Source organism: Dryas octopetala, chromosome 9 (genome assembly GCF_963921425.1).
Source record: "Dryas octopetala chromosome 9, drDryOcto1.1, whole genome shotgun sequence".
NCBI classification, from domain to species: domain Eukaryota; kingdom Viridiplantae; phylum Streptophyta; class Magnoliopsida; order Rosales; family Rosaceae; genus Dryas; species Dryas octopetala.
In genome coordinates, this window is record NC_141374.1 from 8812632 (window position 1) to 8828960 (window position 16329).

Consider the following 16329-nt stretch of genomic DNA (forward strand, 5'->3'; position numbering starts at 1 on the left):
ATCGGACCTATTTGTGCTACGAAAGGTGAACTATTGCCCATCCTCTCCCAAAGAAAGAAAAAAAGGAAGGGAAACTCTAAAATGACCCTCTTTTTTTGCTTTGCTAACCTCATACTTAGAGTTAGGGGTGGGCATTAACACCGAAAATACTGAAATCATCCCGTTCCATGCCATTCCATATCGTTTGGTCTCATTTCGTTTTTTTTTTTTTTCAATCCCATACTGTACCGATCTTAAACGGGATAGAATCGGTCATGAAGGTTCAATACCGGAATGGTCCCGTCCCGTACCGATTAATTAAAATTTAATTAAAAATTAATTTATTTAATTTAATGGGCCCAAATATCACCAAGCCCATTTCATTTTTTAACTTTTACCCAAAACCCAACCCACACCCGTGAGGCCCAAATGGCCTAAAATCCTAAATGCCTAATCCACTAAATCAGACTGAAAATCAGTAATGCCCACCCCTATTCAGTAATCCCAATTTCCCAATTCTGAATTTCAATCGAACTGATTCAGAGTTCAGACTTCAGACTCCCTCCCAGCGACCGCCGACCACTCTCCCAGCGGCCACTCTCCCAACTGACCACTCTCCCAGTGGCCACTCTCCCTCGCATCCCAACCCTCTCCCAGCGGCCAGTCGTTGCTGTCTCTCGCCGTCTATCGTCGTCGCCGTCGCAGACCCCAGAAGTCGTTGCCGTCTCTCGCCGTCGCCGTCTCTCGCCGTCGCCGTCTCTCGCCGTCGCCGTCTCTCGCCGTCGCCGTCTCTCGCCGTCGCCGTCTCTCGCCGTCGCCGTCTCTCGCCGTCGCCGTCTCTCGCCGTCGCCGTCTCTCGCCGTCGCCGTCTCTCGCCGTCGCCGTCTCTCGCCGTCGCCGTCTCTCGCCGTCGCCGTCTCTCGTCGTCGCCGTCTCTCGTCGTCGCCGTCTCTCGCCGTCGCGGTCGCACCAACTTCTCTGGCCATCGCACCAGCTTCTGTCGCCGTCGCACCAGCCTCTCTCCCCCTCGCATCGCACCACTGCACGTCGCCGTCGCACCAGCTTCTCTGGCCATCGCACCAGGCACCAGCTTCTGTCGCCGTCGCACCAGCTTTTCTCCCCCTCGCATCGCACCACTGCACAGTCTGCACGTCTGCACCAGCCTCTCTCGACAGGTTATGGTAAGTGATTGAGTTTGTAATTGAGCATTTGGTTTCTACTGGTTTCTGGATTTTTAGATTTGTTGATTGAGCATTCTGGGTTAGATTTGTTATTTGGTTTCTGAATTTTTTGATTTGTTGATTGAGTATTCTGGGTTAGAATGTTAGATACTTAGATTTGTTATAATTTATTTGTTCTGTTAGCCGAAATGTGTTATGGGTTGTTATAATCTTGAATAAAAATTGAATAATGAATTTTTATTATTTTTTTGTTTGGGATCGGGATGGTACCGAACCCGTGCCGAACCACTTTGGTACGGGACGAGATGGTACCATAATCCCAAAACCTCCATCCCATTCCGTACCGATCCCGAACTCAAATCATGAGATGGGAACGGGATGAGGTCAGTCCCGTCCCCCCCATCCTGTGCCCACCCCTACTTAGAGTGTAGAGATAGAGTGTAGAGAGAGCAAGAAAGAGAGCCCTTTTAGAATTTCCCAAAAACGAAAAATCCTAGCAATGTATCTAAATCTAGAACCCCACAGCCCAACCCAGCCCCTAAACATCGCCCAATTCTCCAGGCCCTGTTCCCCAACCCAAGGGTCCAGAGACCCGTACGCAACCCTCTCCCTCCCACTCTCACTTCACTTGTGCCGTTCTGCGTCTCTTCTTTACCCACTGACCCAGGTATACCTTTTTCTCTTTTTCTAGTTTCTTATTTTATTTTCTAACTTAGGATTTAATTAGTGTCAATTAAGATTTTAATTGATTGATGAGTTGTATGCAATACTTGATTCTTTGTCGTTCAATAGAAGTATTATGTTTAGAATTCTGTACATTTGGATTTTTGTTCTGCTTATGAAACCATGAAAGAATGTATATATTTTTTTATTTTTAATTTGACTTTTTTTTTTATCATGCAATTGATTGATTTTCCAGTTTTATCTTGTTCTTTATATGTACAGAGACTTCAGATTTCTTGATAGACAATTTGACCCATCAAGCCAATTTTACATATTGAAATGGCTGCTTTATCATCACTATTTTCGTGTTCATTCCAAGGCGTCATGCCATTTCACGAAACAAAGATATGTTCTAAACAATTGGGTCACCCCAACTTGAAGTATCTAACACATTCAAGGATGTTACCCAATGAGAAATCATCAAAATGCAAACAAACCGAGAAATTCTCGCAAAAGAATGGGATTTTGTTCCGGGCATTGGGAATTGAAAATTCACTTTCCTTTTCAGTAGGGAAGAAGTTTGAACTTGATGATGTGATTGAAGCTCAACAATTTGATAGAGATGTTCTCAGTGCTACATTTGAAGTTGCGCGTGACATGGAGAAGATTGAAAAGAATTCACCAGGTAGCCAAATTCTTAAAGGCTATCTTATGGCAACTCTTTTTTATGAACCCTCCACTAGAACTAGGCTTTCCTTTGAGTCTGCAATGAGACGGTTAGGCGGGGAAGTTTTGACAACTGAAAATGCAAGGGAGTTCTCGTCCGCAGCTAAAGGAGAAACACTTGAAGGTATGTCCTTTCATTTGCTTATCAGGTCTCTAGAGACTGGTTTACTACAATTTGGTAGTGATTTGGGGGCTTGAGTTCCAGATACTATAAGAACTGTTGAGGGTTACTCGGATATTATTGTGATGCGGCACTTTGAGAGTGGTGCAGCCAAAAGAGCTGCAGCAACTGCTGGCATTCCTGTGATAAATGCAGGAGATGGTCCTGGACAGCATCCAACTCAGGTATGCCGAAAATTTTCCACATTGCAAATTAACTGGTGAAGAATGAAGTCTGTTGTTTGATGGTATGTAAAAATCCCATTGTACGGGAAAGAAACATCAAAGATTGTGCAAAAATGAATGTAAAGAACCAAAGTTAGCAATCCTTCTTATATAATTGAGTAGTCCTAGATGTCTGTTCCATTAGCATAATCCCATTCTAGAGAGCTTGTGAGTTTGTTTTCATTTTCACAAATGAATACTGTTAATATAAAAATTTAAAAAATCAAAAACATCAATGATTAGTTAATGAAACTGCAAGTATGGGAGTTGGCTGTTCAGTTTTTTTCAAATCGTGTTAAGAGGTGAACTTATCCTAATAAAATAAAGATTGGTAGTGTATGAGAGGGATAATTCTGGCATGAAAAAAAAGGGGTGGTTATGAAAGGAATCCCCATATAAGAGGGATAATTCATTGTGCTAGTTAGTGCTGATTACCATGCCAATTAATTACAGATGCGGCTAGTACTATTAGCATAATAATCAGATCACATATATAAGGCATACTGCTACCACAGATCCTGTTATTTTCAGTATCTTTTACTTGGTTGTAATACATCCTATAACCTGTTCAGTTAAAAGCTTTGCTTGTTTTCACAGGCTCTTTTGGATGTCTATACTATTGAAAGAGAGATAGGAAAACTGGATGGCATTAAAGTTGCGCTTGTTGGAGATCTTGCTAACGGAAGGACAGTGCGCTCACTTGCATACCTGCTTGCGAGGTATAAAAATGTGAAGATCTACTTTGTCTCTCCTGATGTGGTAAAAATGAAGGTAAATTTCAGAAAGGGTTTCAGATCAGTTTTTTAGTTTTGCTGCTTTCATCAAATTATGGTAATTGAGGGAAGTCTAGAAAATTATGAGAAATCTAGGAGATTGGAGTCTCATCTTTTTGATATTTCCTTTTCCAGGATGATATAAAGGATTACTTGACGTCAATGAAAGTTGAATGGGAAGAAAGTGCTGACTTAATGGAAGTTGCTTCTAAGTGTGATGTTGTCTACCAAACTCGCATTCAGCGTGAACGATTTGGAGAGAGAATTGACCTCTATGAAGAAGCTCGAGGAAAGTACATTGTGGATCGTCGTGTGTTAGAGGTGATGCAGAACCATGCTGTGGTCATGCACCCTCTGCCTAGACTTGATGAAGTATGCATGTGATTTCTAAATGATTTTGAGCCCTTAATGTTTTTCATACCCAAAAAAAAAAAACCAAATGTTTTATTTTTTAATTTCTTTATTCTCTAAATGACATGCAGATTACTGTCGATGTTGATGGGGATCCGAGAGCTGCCTATTTCAGGCAAGCAAAGAACGGATTATATATTAGGATGGCCCTCCTGAAACTCCTACTTATAGGTTGGTGAGGGAAGCATGTTTTAGGGAGATGCTTTTGGCAGTCAAAAATCTACCTCATGCACTCCTCATGTGTGTGAGTGTAGAGGAGTGCAAGAAGTCATTTTTTGGAGTGCCAAATCGTCTCCTTTCTTTAATCTTCAAGTTTTGACAATTGCTTCATTTCCTTTGTTATTACTTGGAACAAGTTTTGGTCAAAAAAACAGCAAAAAGTTGTTGAGTTCAATGACAAGCGGCTTATTAATGAAGTTCAGTTTCTTTTGTCTAATTTTTTGAATATTCATTTTAGGCTTCCCTTAGGTCTTTATTGAATATTCATTGAGGTGGGGGAGGGAAAGAGAGAGTTCCTTATGATATTATTATAAGCACTGCTACCATTACTAAATTTATTTATCAAATTTTGTTCAACAAATGTATTAGTATTTTATTTATTCAAATTTGAGTTCATTCTAGATGTTATTTATTTCTTACAAGATAAATGAATGTGCACAGACATAATTTGGTTAACAGATTTTGTAAACAAATTTGGTAAGCCTTACATTATTGTATTATTATTATTATTATTTTCGGTATAATTGGGCTGAAGCCCAATAGAAAGAAAAGCTATACTTCAATCAATCTGGGCCTCAGCACATATTAAACGTGGAGGCCCAATCATCCTGTAAAAGAACCAAAAGAGTATCACGGGACATTATTATTGTTGCGTAATTTGATTGAACTGGATATTCCATTAACCAAATGCATATCTGCTTTCAGTGGTGATTAGGATGAACCTTAATAAAATCATATGTATGATAATTAATTATCTTATAATAAATATGTGAATCACGTAATGGCCGGCTTAATAAATATATGTAATATGTTTGTTAACTCTTGGATTGGAGCTACGCAGCTGATCGACTTGTGTAAAACAAAATTTACCGAATAGATAAGATGGATCATCTTGAATTCTTCTTCATATTTTGAGCTCTTAATTTGGCACTATTCTGCTGAAGCCAGCAATTAAAGGGCTAATTAATTAAACTAAACACATGCTTTAATTGAGATGTTCAATCATACGTGAATTAATTTATTAAAATGCATACATTAATTTCACGTTGTAGTACGTTATGAATTAATAACCAAGAAGATAAAAGAAAGATAATTAAGTACCAATAATAAAATTAATTAACAAAAAAATTATAATAGTTTAGCAATATAAAATTACTAATCACCTATAAATTAATATATACAAGAGCTTGGATGGTGGCAAAAGCATCAAGCCATCAAGCATATTTGCACATCAATTAAATCAATCCTTTCAATGGGGAGCATAGCAACAAGGTGGAGGGTTTTGAGCGGCGAGAACGAGTGGGAGGGTCTCTTGGACCCTCTCGACATTGATCTCCGCCGCTACATCATTCACTACGGTGAAAGGGCCGCCGCTATTGGCGACGCCTTCATTGACGAGACAAAATCAGACAACCTCGGACTTTCTCGATATGCCAAGAGGAATTTGTTCTCCGCGGTGGGTTTGGAGAAAGGTAACCCGTACGAGTACTCGGTGAAGAAGTATTTATATGCGCGCAGCCAGTGGCGGATCTAGGAATCATTGTTTATGGGGTCAAGATTCAAGTCGAGTGTGTGAGAGTCAACAGCAACGACACCTTTTGTGACGATAAGCTTCACCATATGTGTGAAAGTTAAATTGAGTTTGGGTGAGACTAGAGTCAAATTGAGTTTGGGTTTAGGGCCCTATTCATTCTCAATGTGAAAGACAAAAAGGGGTTGTCTGAATGTTAAGTCTTTCAATTTTTGTTTTTTAAATAAAATTGTCAAAACGACGTCGTTTTGATAAGTCTCTAAGTTAAAAAAAATAAGAAAAAAAATCACACCTCCTAAATACGTGATCCACTCTCTTCTTCTTCTCCTTGCCTCTTTCAAACATTTTCACAAACACCTTTCACCATATCTTGCCCCTGGAACTTCAAGGAGAAGCCATGAACCATGGGGTCAAAAATTTTCATCTAGAGGGAGATTTATGGGTTCATGGGGTCAATTGACCCCATTGACCCCACCTTGGATCCGCCAGTGCGCGCAGCAATCGAAAGATTGCCCGGGAAATCAATCTGGCTCGGTTATGTTGCGGTGACAACAGATGAAGGAAAGCAAGTGTTGGGGAGGAGGGACATTCTGATTTCATGGAGAAGAACCAAGTTGACAGAAGAATATGGTATTGACTTAGACGTCGGTTTGGTCTCAGCTTCTGATTTTTTGGCCAGGACAATGTCAATGACCCCAAGCTGCACTCTGGTTGGCATGCCTATTATACTAGTGTTGATTCTGACTCCCCCCACAATCAAACTGCTAGCTGCAGAGCCCAGGTACTTGTTTTCTTCTTTCTAAGATCAATTAATTCATCAAATGTTTTTCATCAAAAGAAAAATTGATCAAATAAGTATGAACATGCAATAGTGATAAACCACACCTTATAAACCACTAAGAAATGTCATATTTTTCTAATGTTGAATCTTTCTCTCAATACGTCCATATATGTGTAGTTACACTCAAGTCTAACACGTGGCCAATTCACACTGGGGTGATGTGAGAGCACGTTAGCTGCTTGACATGACACGTGTATAACTTGCGCGCTCTAATACCATAACGAAAATTCGAGCATTCAACCCAAAACTAATTGACATGCAATAATGGATGAAGACCCAACACCTTATAAACCACTAAACGCGCAATTCGATATTTTTCCATCCGAGAACTTCCCTCAAAAATATACGTATATATGAAGTACGTTAACATCATTCTATTTAATTTACCAGGTTCTAGCTGCGGTTAAAGAACTGGTGGAAGCATAAGAGGGTGAGGAGATGAGCATTACTATCACTGGCCATAGCATGGGAGCTGCAATAGGAATTCTAAATGCAACAGACATTGTTTATAACGGATACAGTAAGTCATGTCTTGTCTCAGCCATTGTGCTTGCTAGCCCTCGTCTTGGAAACCCAAGCTTCAGCACTGCCTTCTCGAGCCTCCAAAATCTTCACTTCCTGCGTGTTACAAATGTAAATGATAGCGTCCCTAATTTACCAATACCTTTACCCCCAATATTTGATTATGTTCATGTTGGGAACGAGTTGACATTTGACTCTCTCAAATCTCCCTACTTGAAGAATCCTAGTGATTTTCACAATTTGGAGGTTTACTTGCATGGAATAGCAGGAACGCAAGGGCTTCAAAATGATTTCGAATTGGGAGTGGATCGCGACATTGCACTTGTAAACAAGATGTTCGATGGTCTCAAGGATGAATATCGTATCGTTATTAATTGGATGGGTGCTGGGTCTGATGGGGGAAGGGAAGTCACCATCGAAGAGATCGAAGGCGGCGCCGCCATCGCTGAATGTGTCGAGGTCGACCATGCCGGCGCCCACTCCTTCACCCATCTAGACTCATACCTACACATATGCAGATCCACCCTTCCCACCCACTCTCAAGCAAAAGATGAGCTAAAACCCGATTGGATGTGATTTTGGATAAAAATCTTCACTCTCAATGCTAACTGTAGAGGTGTGGGTGTGGTTGTGGTTGTGGATCCAAAGTGAGGGGAAGAGGTGGTTGTAGATGTGGATGTGGGTGGGTGGGTGGTCGTTCGAAGGGCATGGTTGTGGGCGAGTGGGCAGCCATAGATATCAATTTGTGGGTTTCAAAGTTCTTGTTTCCAAGCTGTGATTTTGGATAAGAGAGGAAGACAAAGAGAGAAAGATAGATGGGGCAATGCAGAGGGGGGAGTCGCCGGTGGAGGGGAGTTGCCTGCGGTGGCTGAGGGGGTGAGGTTCGGTGGTGGGGAGGGTTTAGATCCTTCCTTCCACTTTTGTTTTTTAATTATTATATATTATATAATTTTTTTTGTTAGTTTTATAACCATTTTTTAGATGGTAATATAGTTTTGTCCCTAAAATTTGGTCACATGCATATTACGTAATGTATTTTAAACGAAAAAATGTGACGGACATGACAGAAAATCTTTGATTAAAATTAACGTGAAAATGAAGTCTTTAATTAGAAGAAAATGAATGTGTCATCCTCAACTACGACAAGAGATATAGTATCAATCTTTTTGCTAAAGTTTTCCATTGAAAATATATAGTCATGTTAATAAAAAAAAAATGAAGAAAATTATTGGAGTCTTCAGGCCCAAAATAGTAGTAAATAACTAATAAGTAACCATACGAGTCCTAAAAAGGCCTACATATTATTAAAAAATTCAATAACTTTTTGGTATAGTAGATGAAAGATTGTTAAGAGGAGAGAACTGAATTCAAATCTCACTAACTACAATTGATTAATAAAAAGAAAGAAATATTATAAATCAGGAAAAATATTCAGCCTATGAAATTATAACCAAAATGAAATATTTATACAACTTTTTAACGATAAAGTATATCATTACTCTTAAATTTTGGAGAAATTATTGTGTGTAACACTATAGAATTATAGGACTTTATGTTAATTGTGGGCCAAGTTTTTATTTTTTATTTTTCTTACAAATTGTGGCCAAGTTAGGAAAGGATTTGGTAAAAACCCTTTATTTCCTTTCTTTTTTGGCCGGTGAGAGAAAATCCCTTATGAATTAGGATTTATGAATGAACCAAGGTCTACATGTAATATATATAAATAGTTATTGAGAGCGTGGAATTGTCATCTTGACCAAGTCTCCCTCCCCATCAGGTTAAAGTTAGAGATGCGTCCAGGTATGTCCATGCTTGCGTTTATTAAATCAATATTTACTGTTTTCACATTCTTACCTGATCACCATGAATTAGTGTTAATTATTTACTACTACGAAAACAAAGAATGTTCTCTTTGATTATTTGTCTACGTGTCAAAAGATTTTCTTGAACTCCTAAGAAAAAGTAGATACGTCATATATGTCTGCTTTGAATAAAGAATAGCATCCAAAGCCACAGTCAATGTCATATTTGTTTGCCACGTACTGGTGCAAACGGACCACACTTCGACCGTGAATGCTTCTGTTGTGCAAAAAATTGTCTGACCTATTATAATTAGGGTTTATGTTTAACCATTTTAGCTATTTTAGTTAAAAGATATCAGTAATTTTACATAAACATGGTACTTGGTAGTGGATTCAGATTGTCATGGATTAAATTGATAGCTAATCATATGAATTTGTGAGTATCAATACCAATAATAGAATTTTGTTTTGGAATTGATTAGTTATATGATTTTGATTGAAAAGTTTAATACAATAATAGGAAGTATAGAAATTAAGGAATTATGTTTTGAATGGCAGTGATGGTTTAGAAATTCAACTGCCAAAAACTTGTTGCGTTGTAGTAATGTCGGTGTGTTGGCGATAGTGTCTATGGCTTGGTTTCTCCTTGACGGCGCACTTTCATCTTTCAAGGGCTAGGGTTTTTTTGGCTGTTCTCTTTGTCGTCTGTGTCGCTTTCTTGTTTGCCCGTGCATTTAGGTGGACTAAAATATTCAAAATGTTACTCATGTGCGAAGCACGTGCTTCCACGTCGAATTTTTCGTCAACAAATTAAACGATGTAAACTATTTAAACTTAATTGCTATCGTATAAAAAGTACATTTACAAAATCGTAAAAAATAAAATTACAGGACCAAAGTGAAAATTTAGTGAAAGTATAGGGACCAAAAATGTAATTTGACCTAGTTATTAACTTATTATTTTCCACCAATGACCATTTAATATAGTGAATATACCCAATTAATCTTACTTTTGCAAGAGGAGGGAGTTCAAATCTTATAAACGACAGTTGATTAATACATAAAAAAAAATTATTATGGATGGAGGCACGTTGATTTTAGGGGAGACACGTGTCCTCTCTCTAATTTTTTTGAATAAAATATGTATATTACTCAGTTATTATACTATAATACAAAAGTGCCCTAAAGGATTTATCTTTTCCATCAGTTACATTAGCAGGTTCCCTGTTCTTTTTTTGACGATATAGCCTTACTCTTTCTATTTTTGTGAATGTGAATCTCTATTTTGTTGTTCTTGCAATTGTTGAGTTGTGTTCTTTCTTTATAAAATTTATGTTTAAACGAATTTATTTGCAATGATTGGATTTACATATTTGAATGTGAAGGGTTGCCAATTTGAATAGAATTGAGGTGGAGAGACCTGCCTTCAATTCTGATTTGCTCAATTTATGTGTGCTTGTCGATCTGCTTGATAGGAAAAGAAAAATTTAACATTTCGGGCTCCGTACCTGATTAAATGAATTATTTACCATGGAAATTATTTTCTCTTTGGCTACATGTTCATAAATTAAATTTAGCTTGTCCATAACAAACAAACAACAAATCTCCTAGACTCCTACTAGGGTCTAGGGACAATATCTGATAGAAGATTCCAAATCATATATAGAATTACGTAGTGATGATTTAATAAATTGTAAAACATTCTGATTTTGTGTTTTGATTCATTACTTGTAGTCACTCAGTTTGATGAAGGATGGGAGCATATAGAGAAGGGGATCAGAAAGGTGAAGAGGATTGTGGAAGGACTACCAGGGCCTAAGTTCAACGCAGAAGAATATATGCTGCTTTACACAACTGTCTTCAACATGTGTACTCAAAACCCTCCTCATCATTATTCCCATCAGCTTTACGACAAGTACAAGGAGGTATTTGTAGAATACAACACATCAATCGTGTTGCCATTCTTAACAAAGCAGCAACACGATCATGAATTTATGCTGCGGAATTTTGTCAAAAGATGGGAAGCTCATAAAGTTATGGTTAGGTGGCTGTCACGCTTCTTTGATTATCTTGAGCGCTTCTTTGTGCCTCGGAGGTCGCTTCCTGGGCTAAATGAAGTTGGACTTGCCTGCTTCCGTGATTTTGTTTATCCCCAGGTGAAAGTTAGAGCCAGAGCTGCGGTACTTGGTCTTCTCAATAAAGTACGTGAAGGTGAGCAAATTGACAGCGCGCTGCTGAAGAATGTCATACATGTATTTGTTGACATTGGAGAAAAGGATGTTTATCAAGACTTGAAAGCACACATACTCGAAGATCGGGGTTTTGAATACTATTCTGGTCAAGCATCGAGTTGGATTTCAAAGGGTATTTCTGATCCAGATTACATGTTGAAGGCAGAAGAATGCTTGAAAAGGGAGAGGGATATAGTTTGTCATTGCCTGCTTACAAGCAGTGATCAGCAGAAGCTGGTGGAGAAAGTAGAACATGTGTTGTTAGAACCTCTTGTTAATCGATTTAAACAGCATGTTACTGCACAAGTTCCAATCTTGGCCAAACAGGTTGAAGATATTGCTGCAAGTAACAAGGCTTCCAATGGACCCGGCATGCCAGAAGAGGTCCTTGTCGAAAAATTAATCGAGCTTCTCGATAAGTATATCCCACATGTCAATGGTTGCTTTAAAGACTACTATGCCTTTCACAATGTTCTGAAAGTGGCTTTTGATGCATTTTTTAATAAATCTTTTGGTGGGAGTTCAAGTGTTGAATTACTTGCTACATTCTGTGATAATGTCCTCAAAAAGGGAGGGAGTCATCAGAAGTTGAGTGATGAGGCCATAGAAGAAACTCTTGAGAAGGTTGTTAAGCTGCTTCCTTATATCCGCGACAAAGACCTTTTTGCAGAATTCTATAGGAAAAGACTTGCTCGCCGGCTACTGTTTGATCGGAGTGCCAACAAGGACAATGAAAAGAGTATGTTGAAAAAGATGAAACAGCAATGTGGTCGATACTTCACCTCAAAGATGGAGGGAATGGTCACAGATTTGACATTGGCTCAGGACAACCAAACCGGCTTTGAGGAATATATTCGCAGTAACCCAAATGTAAATCCTGGGATGGATTTGACAGTCACTGTTCTAACATCTGGTTTCTGGCCAAGTTATAAATCATTTGATCTCAAGCTTCCTGCAGAGATGGTAAAGTGTGTTGAAGATTTCAAGGGATTCTATGAAACAAAAACAGAACACAGAAAACTTACATGGGTTAACTCATTGGGCACTTGCAACATTATTGGCAACTTTGAGCCAAAAAAGATTGAATTGGTTCTGCCAACCTTTCAGGCTGCTCTCCTGCTGCTCTTCAATACTGCAGATAGGCTGAGCTATTCAGAAATATTAACTCAGTTGAACGTTACCCATGAACACTTGGTTAGAATTCTTCATTCGCTGTCATGTGCCAAGTACAAGATCCTCATTAAGGATCCTAATACAAAGACTATCTCACCAAAAGACAACTTTGAGTTCAATTCTAAGTTCACAGACAGAAAGAGAAAAATTAAGATTCCTCTCCCACCTTTGGACCAAAGGAAGGAGGTGATCCAAGATGTTGACAAAGATCGGAGATATGCTATTGATGCTGCAATCGTGCGGATTATGAAGAGTCAGAAAGTTCTGCTTCATCAGCAATTAGTTATGGAGTGTATTAAGCAGTTGACACATATGTTCAAGCCTGACATCAAATTAATTAAGAAGCGCATTGAAGATCTTATAACCCGTGACTACTTGGAAAGGGACAAAAATAACTTCAACATGTTTAAGTATATTGCATGATTCTAGTGTTGTTGTTCTCATATACTTGGGATATGCAGGAGTGCAGGAGTGGACATGAACATGAATCAGAGTTTCCTTGGATTTTAGATTGCTGTGAGGAATCTATTGCTGCTTGGTTTGATCTGTCCAGTGAATCTGTATTTTACAGAGAAATCTCTGATAGTCGTGTGGTTTGATGTGTGCAAGGGTGTGAGAAATTGGGAATAATATCAGTCCAAAATAAGTACCTGTGACTCTGTGAGAAGGGATGGCAATACCCAGGATTCATCTTTCAAAGTATATTTGGATAACCAGATAAAAATCTTTGGTTGGTTTAATTGTCTGTCCAAAATACATCATTTTGAGGCTGCAAACTTTTCTTAAACAAGGGCTGTTCGATCCTCTGCCTTTAGTTACCGTGCAGTTCACTGCCTTTCAAGGCATCTGAACCAGTACATTAATCAAATGATCTTTATAAGGCCACCTCAGCATAAATTATTTTAAGATCGAAACTCACTCTTTGCAACACTTACCAATCTCCACCGTCTTCTTCGTTCCTAGCTCTCTCCTTTCCTGTTGTCTTCGGCTTCCCCCTCTCTCTCCTTTCCTTTTGTCTTCTTCCTCGCTCTCACAGAGTCGATTGGTACACTACAACCACACACACCAAAGTGTGAAAGTGAGAATTTTTTTTTTTTTTTGGTTTTTATAAATTTCTTTTTGGGTTAGTCTCAAAGTCATTCTAATTTTTAAGAGAACCTCTAGAAAACAGAAATAATTAAAGCAGTAAAAAAAACTTCATCTTGAGCCGTTTTCTTCCAAGCCTAGCCCTGAGTACCTGAAATATTCTTTCTCTATCGGATCATGAATGTTGATGACTTAAAGGCCATGTGAGAGGAGACAAAGATCGAAGAGAGAGAGAGAGAGAGAGAGAGAGAGAGAGAGAGAGGCGGTGAACATGGTAACTGTTAGCTTATCCATAAAAATTAAAAAAGAAAAAACTGTTAGGTTGTAAAAGTAATTTTGATATAAAATACTTTATGCTGAGGTGGCCTTATTAATACCACTAGATTAATTAGCCGGTTCAGATACCTCGGAAGGCAGAGAACTGCACCCTTGTTACAGGCAGAGGATCTTGATCCGAAAATAAATAGAGATCGCATTCAGATCCATTTAGATTTTGCAAGATTTGAATAATGGTTAAAATAGTCTTTGTATAAGCTTATGTGGCAATTTTGATGATATTAAAAAAAGGGGGGGCTATTCAGACCACCCAAAAATACGAGTTCACCACCCCATTGATTTTTTATCCCTTTTTGCCCATTTTGCCCCTGCATAAAAAAAAAAAAAAAAAACTCACCCAGCCCTCCCTTGGCCCGATCTCCCTTCTCTCTCTCTCTTCCCTCTCTCTGCCATCTTCTCTCTCTCTCCCCTCTGTCTGCCTCCCTCCCTCACCGGACCACCATGGGTGGCCGGCGCGACCCCCGATCTGGAGGTCTATGGGGTCTCGCCGACCACCCATGGTGGTCCGGTGAGGGAGGGAGGCAGACAAAGGGGAGAGAGAAAAGATGGCAGAGAGAGGGAAAAGAGAGAGAGAGAAGGGAGATCGGGCCAGGGGAGGGCTGGGTGGGTCGGCGGCGAAGAGGGCTGGGTGGGTTGTGCCGGCGGCGGAGAGGGCTGGGAGGGGTGGCGGGCCAAAATTGGAGGGGTGAGTTTTTTTTTATGTAGGGGCAAAATGGGCAAAAAAGGATAAAAAATCAATGGGGTGGTGAACTCAGCATATTTGGATGGTCTGAATAGCCCCTCCCCTTAAAAAAATGAGGGCACAATTAGAACACTCTAGCACTACCTAATGGGTCATTTAACAAAAACTCCCCACTTTTATTCTCCATAAAATTTTAGCAAAATTATTCTAACTATACCTGTATTTTCAGTTGAGGATTTCGTTTTTACTTTGATCCAATTATGGACTATATAGAACCACAGGTGAGCCACTTTCTATTGTGTTTATATTTTTAATATATATATATTAAAAATAAAGATAATATATATATAATCGGGGGTGGGTTCAGGGTCGGGAGAACCTATACCATACCCACTCCACCCCCGATCCGGGTCCCCACATAAATCCCTGAATCCGAACCCGCCCCTATTTATCATCCCCATTTGTGTTTTAAACAGTGGAAACTCGAACCCGCAAGGATTTTTGCCATCCCTAAGATTCACAACAGCCAGGAAACAAAATTGCCCACAACATTTTATCTCTCTTCTTCTTCTTCACTTTGCAGAGCTAGTAATAATGGTGCTCGGCCAAAATCAATCAAAATTTTATTTTTAAAAAAAAAAATCAAAGACCTCTTTCTTGCTTTCCTTCCACGAAATACCCAAGGCCTTAACAATGGATCACTCACAACACAAAATCAATATTCTATCTCATATTTGATTAAACTTAATTCCAAATACCCGCCCCCACACAGTTCCTAGTCTTCCACCATACTACCATAGGCACCAAACATTCCTCATAATTTGAAATAAATTAACCTAGGCCCTCTCTTTTAACAACAACAGAGCAGACATATTGGTGGCTAAACACGGATATTAGATTGACCATTGGATTGTTTCTAATGTTGATTAATTAGTAATTTCAGCTATTAAATAATGGTAGGGTAAGATAGTCTTTTAACGCTTATGATATTACTCTGATGTGACAAATATATAAATATTGATGTGTACAAAAATATTTGGCCACATCATATTAGGGCACATAGATCTTGTACCCTAGTGTGACATAAAATCTTTTCCTTTAAGGAAAATTTTATCAGTCCTGGCAAAAAAAAAAAAAAAAATTTATCAGGAAATGATTTTGTGTCACACTAGGGCACACCATCTATATATGTGCCCTAATTTTATGTGACATACTCAAATAAACACATCACAATTAAATTAATATAATTATTTGGAGTTATGGCTACGCTTGTTGTAGACTTGTAGTTGTACCTTTTGGCTTGTTATACGCATTTGAATGTCTCTCTCTCTCACCAAACTTCTTAAATGAGGTTTAAAGAATAAAGATTGTTTCCTTTTTTCAATTGTTGTAACCAATAAAATATGTGACAGATAGAAATGCTATGGAGGTTTCATATACCAAATCTCTTATGCAACGTTTTATAACATTTTTTAAATGTTATACTAAAATATTTATGTAAAACCTATGATAGATTTTCAAATAGCATTTAATAAATGCTTTTCATAGTATTTAATAGCATCTTTTAACGACATTAAAAAAAATGCTATAAATAACATTTCGTAGCACTTCTTCATAGCATGGCATAAATGCTATAAAAAAACTAGAGAAAATTATGCGTTTAGTCCACTTATTATTCCATAAATCTTGTTTTGGTCTATAAATTTTTTAAAGTTTTATATTGGTTCACGAATTATTTGATGTGTTCCATTTTGATCCAAAATGGACAATTTTGTCCCTCAAAGTCAACT

The 16329-nt window shown here is 38.5% G+C and overlaps 1 protein-coding gene and 1 pseudogene across 2 annotated transcripts; both read left to right on the forward strand.

Moving 5' to 3' along the window:
* The first annotated feature begins 503 nt into the window (after positions 1–503).
* LOC147273724 (aspartate carbamoyltransferase, chloroplastic-like) lies at positions 504–13132 on the forward strand. 2 transcript variants are annotated; one of them, XM_086256420.1, is made up of 8 exons: positions 504–699; positions 924–995; positions 1043–1160; positions 2392–2673; positions 2755–2894; positions 3531–3704; positions 3842–4027; positions 10774–13132. In XM_086256420.1, the coding sequence occupies exons 4-8, from the start codon at positions 2481–2483 to the stop codon at positions 12856–12858; spliced, it is 2778 nt and encodes a 925-aa protein (XP_086112546.1). In that variant the 5' UTR covers positions 504–699; positions 924–995; positions 1043–1160; positions 2392–2480; the 3' UTR covers positions 12859–13132. The 2 variants fall into 2 exon arrangements, with proteins under 2 accessions (XP_086112546.1, XP_086112547.1); XM_086256421.1 differs by lacking the exons at positions 504–699; positions 10774–13132 and adding an exon at positions 4189–4553 and having other exon boundaries at positions 924–1160; positions 2106–2673; positions 3842–4078.
* Positions 5565–7806, forward strand: LOC147273725 (phospholipase A1-II 1 pseudogene; annotated as a pseudogene).
* Positions 13133–16329: the final 3197 nt, after the last annotated feature.

Excerpts from the sequence above, each read along its gene's own strand:
- LOC147273724 (XM_086256420.1), top strand. The coding sequence starts at position 2,481 with ATGGAGAAGATTGAAAAGAATTCACCAGGTAGCCAAATTCTTAAAGGC. Across the intron at positions 2,674-2,754 it reads TAAAGGAGAAACACTTGAAG|ATACTATAAGAACTGTTGAG; the intron begins GTATGTCCTTTC and ends CTTGAGTTCCAG. Across the intron at positions 4,028-10,773 it reads TGGATCGTCGTGTGTTAGAG|TTTGATGAAGGATGGGAGCA; the intron begins GTGATGCAGAAC and ends GTAGTCACTCAG.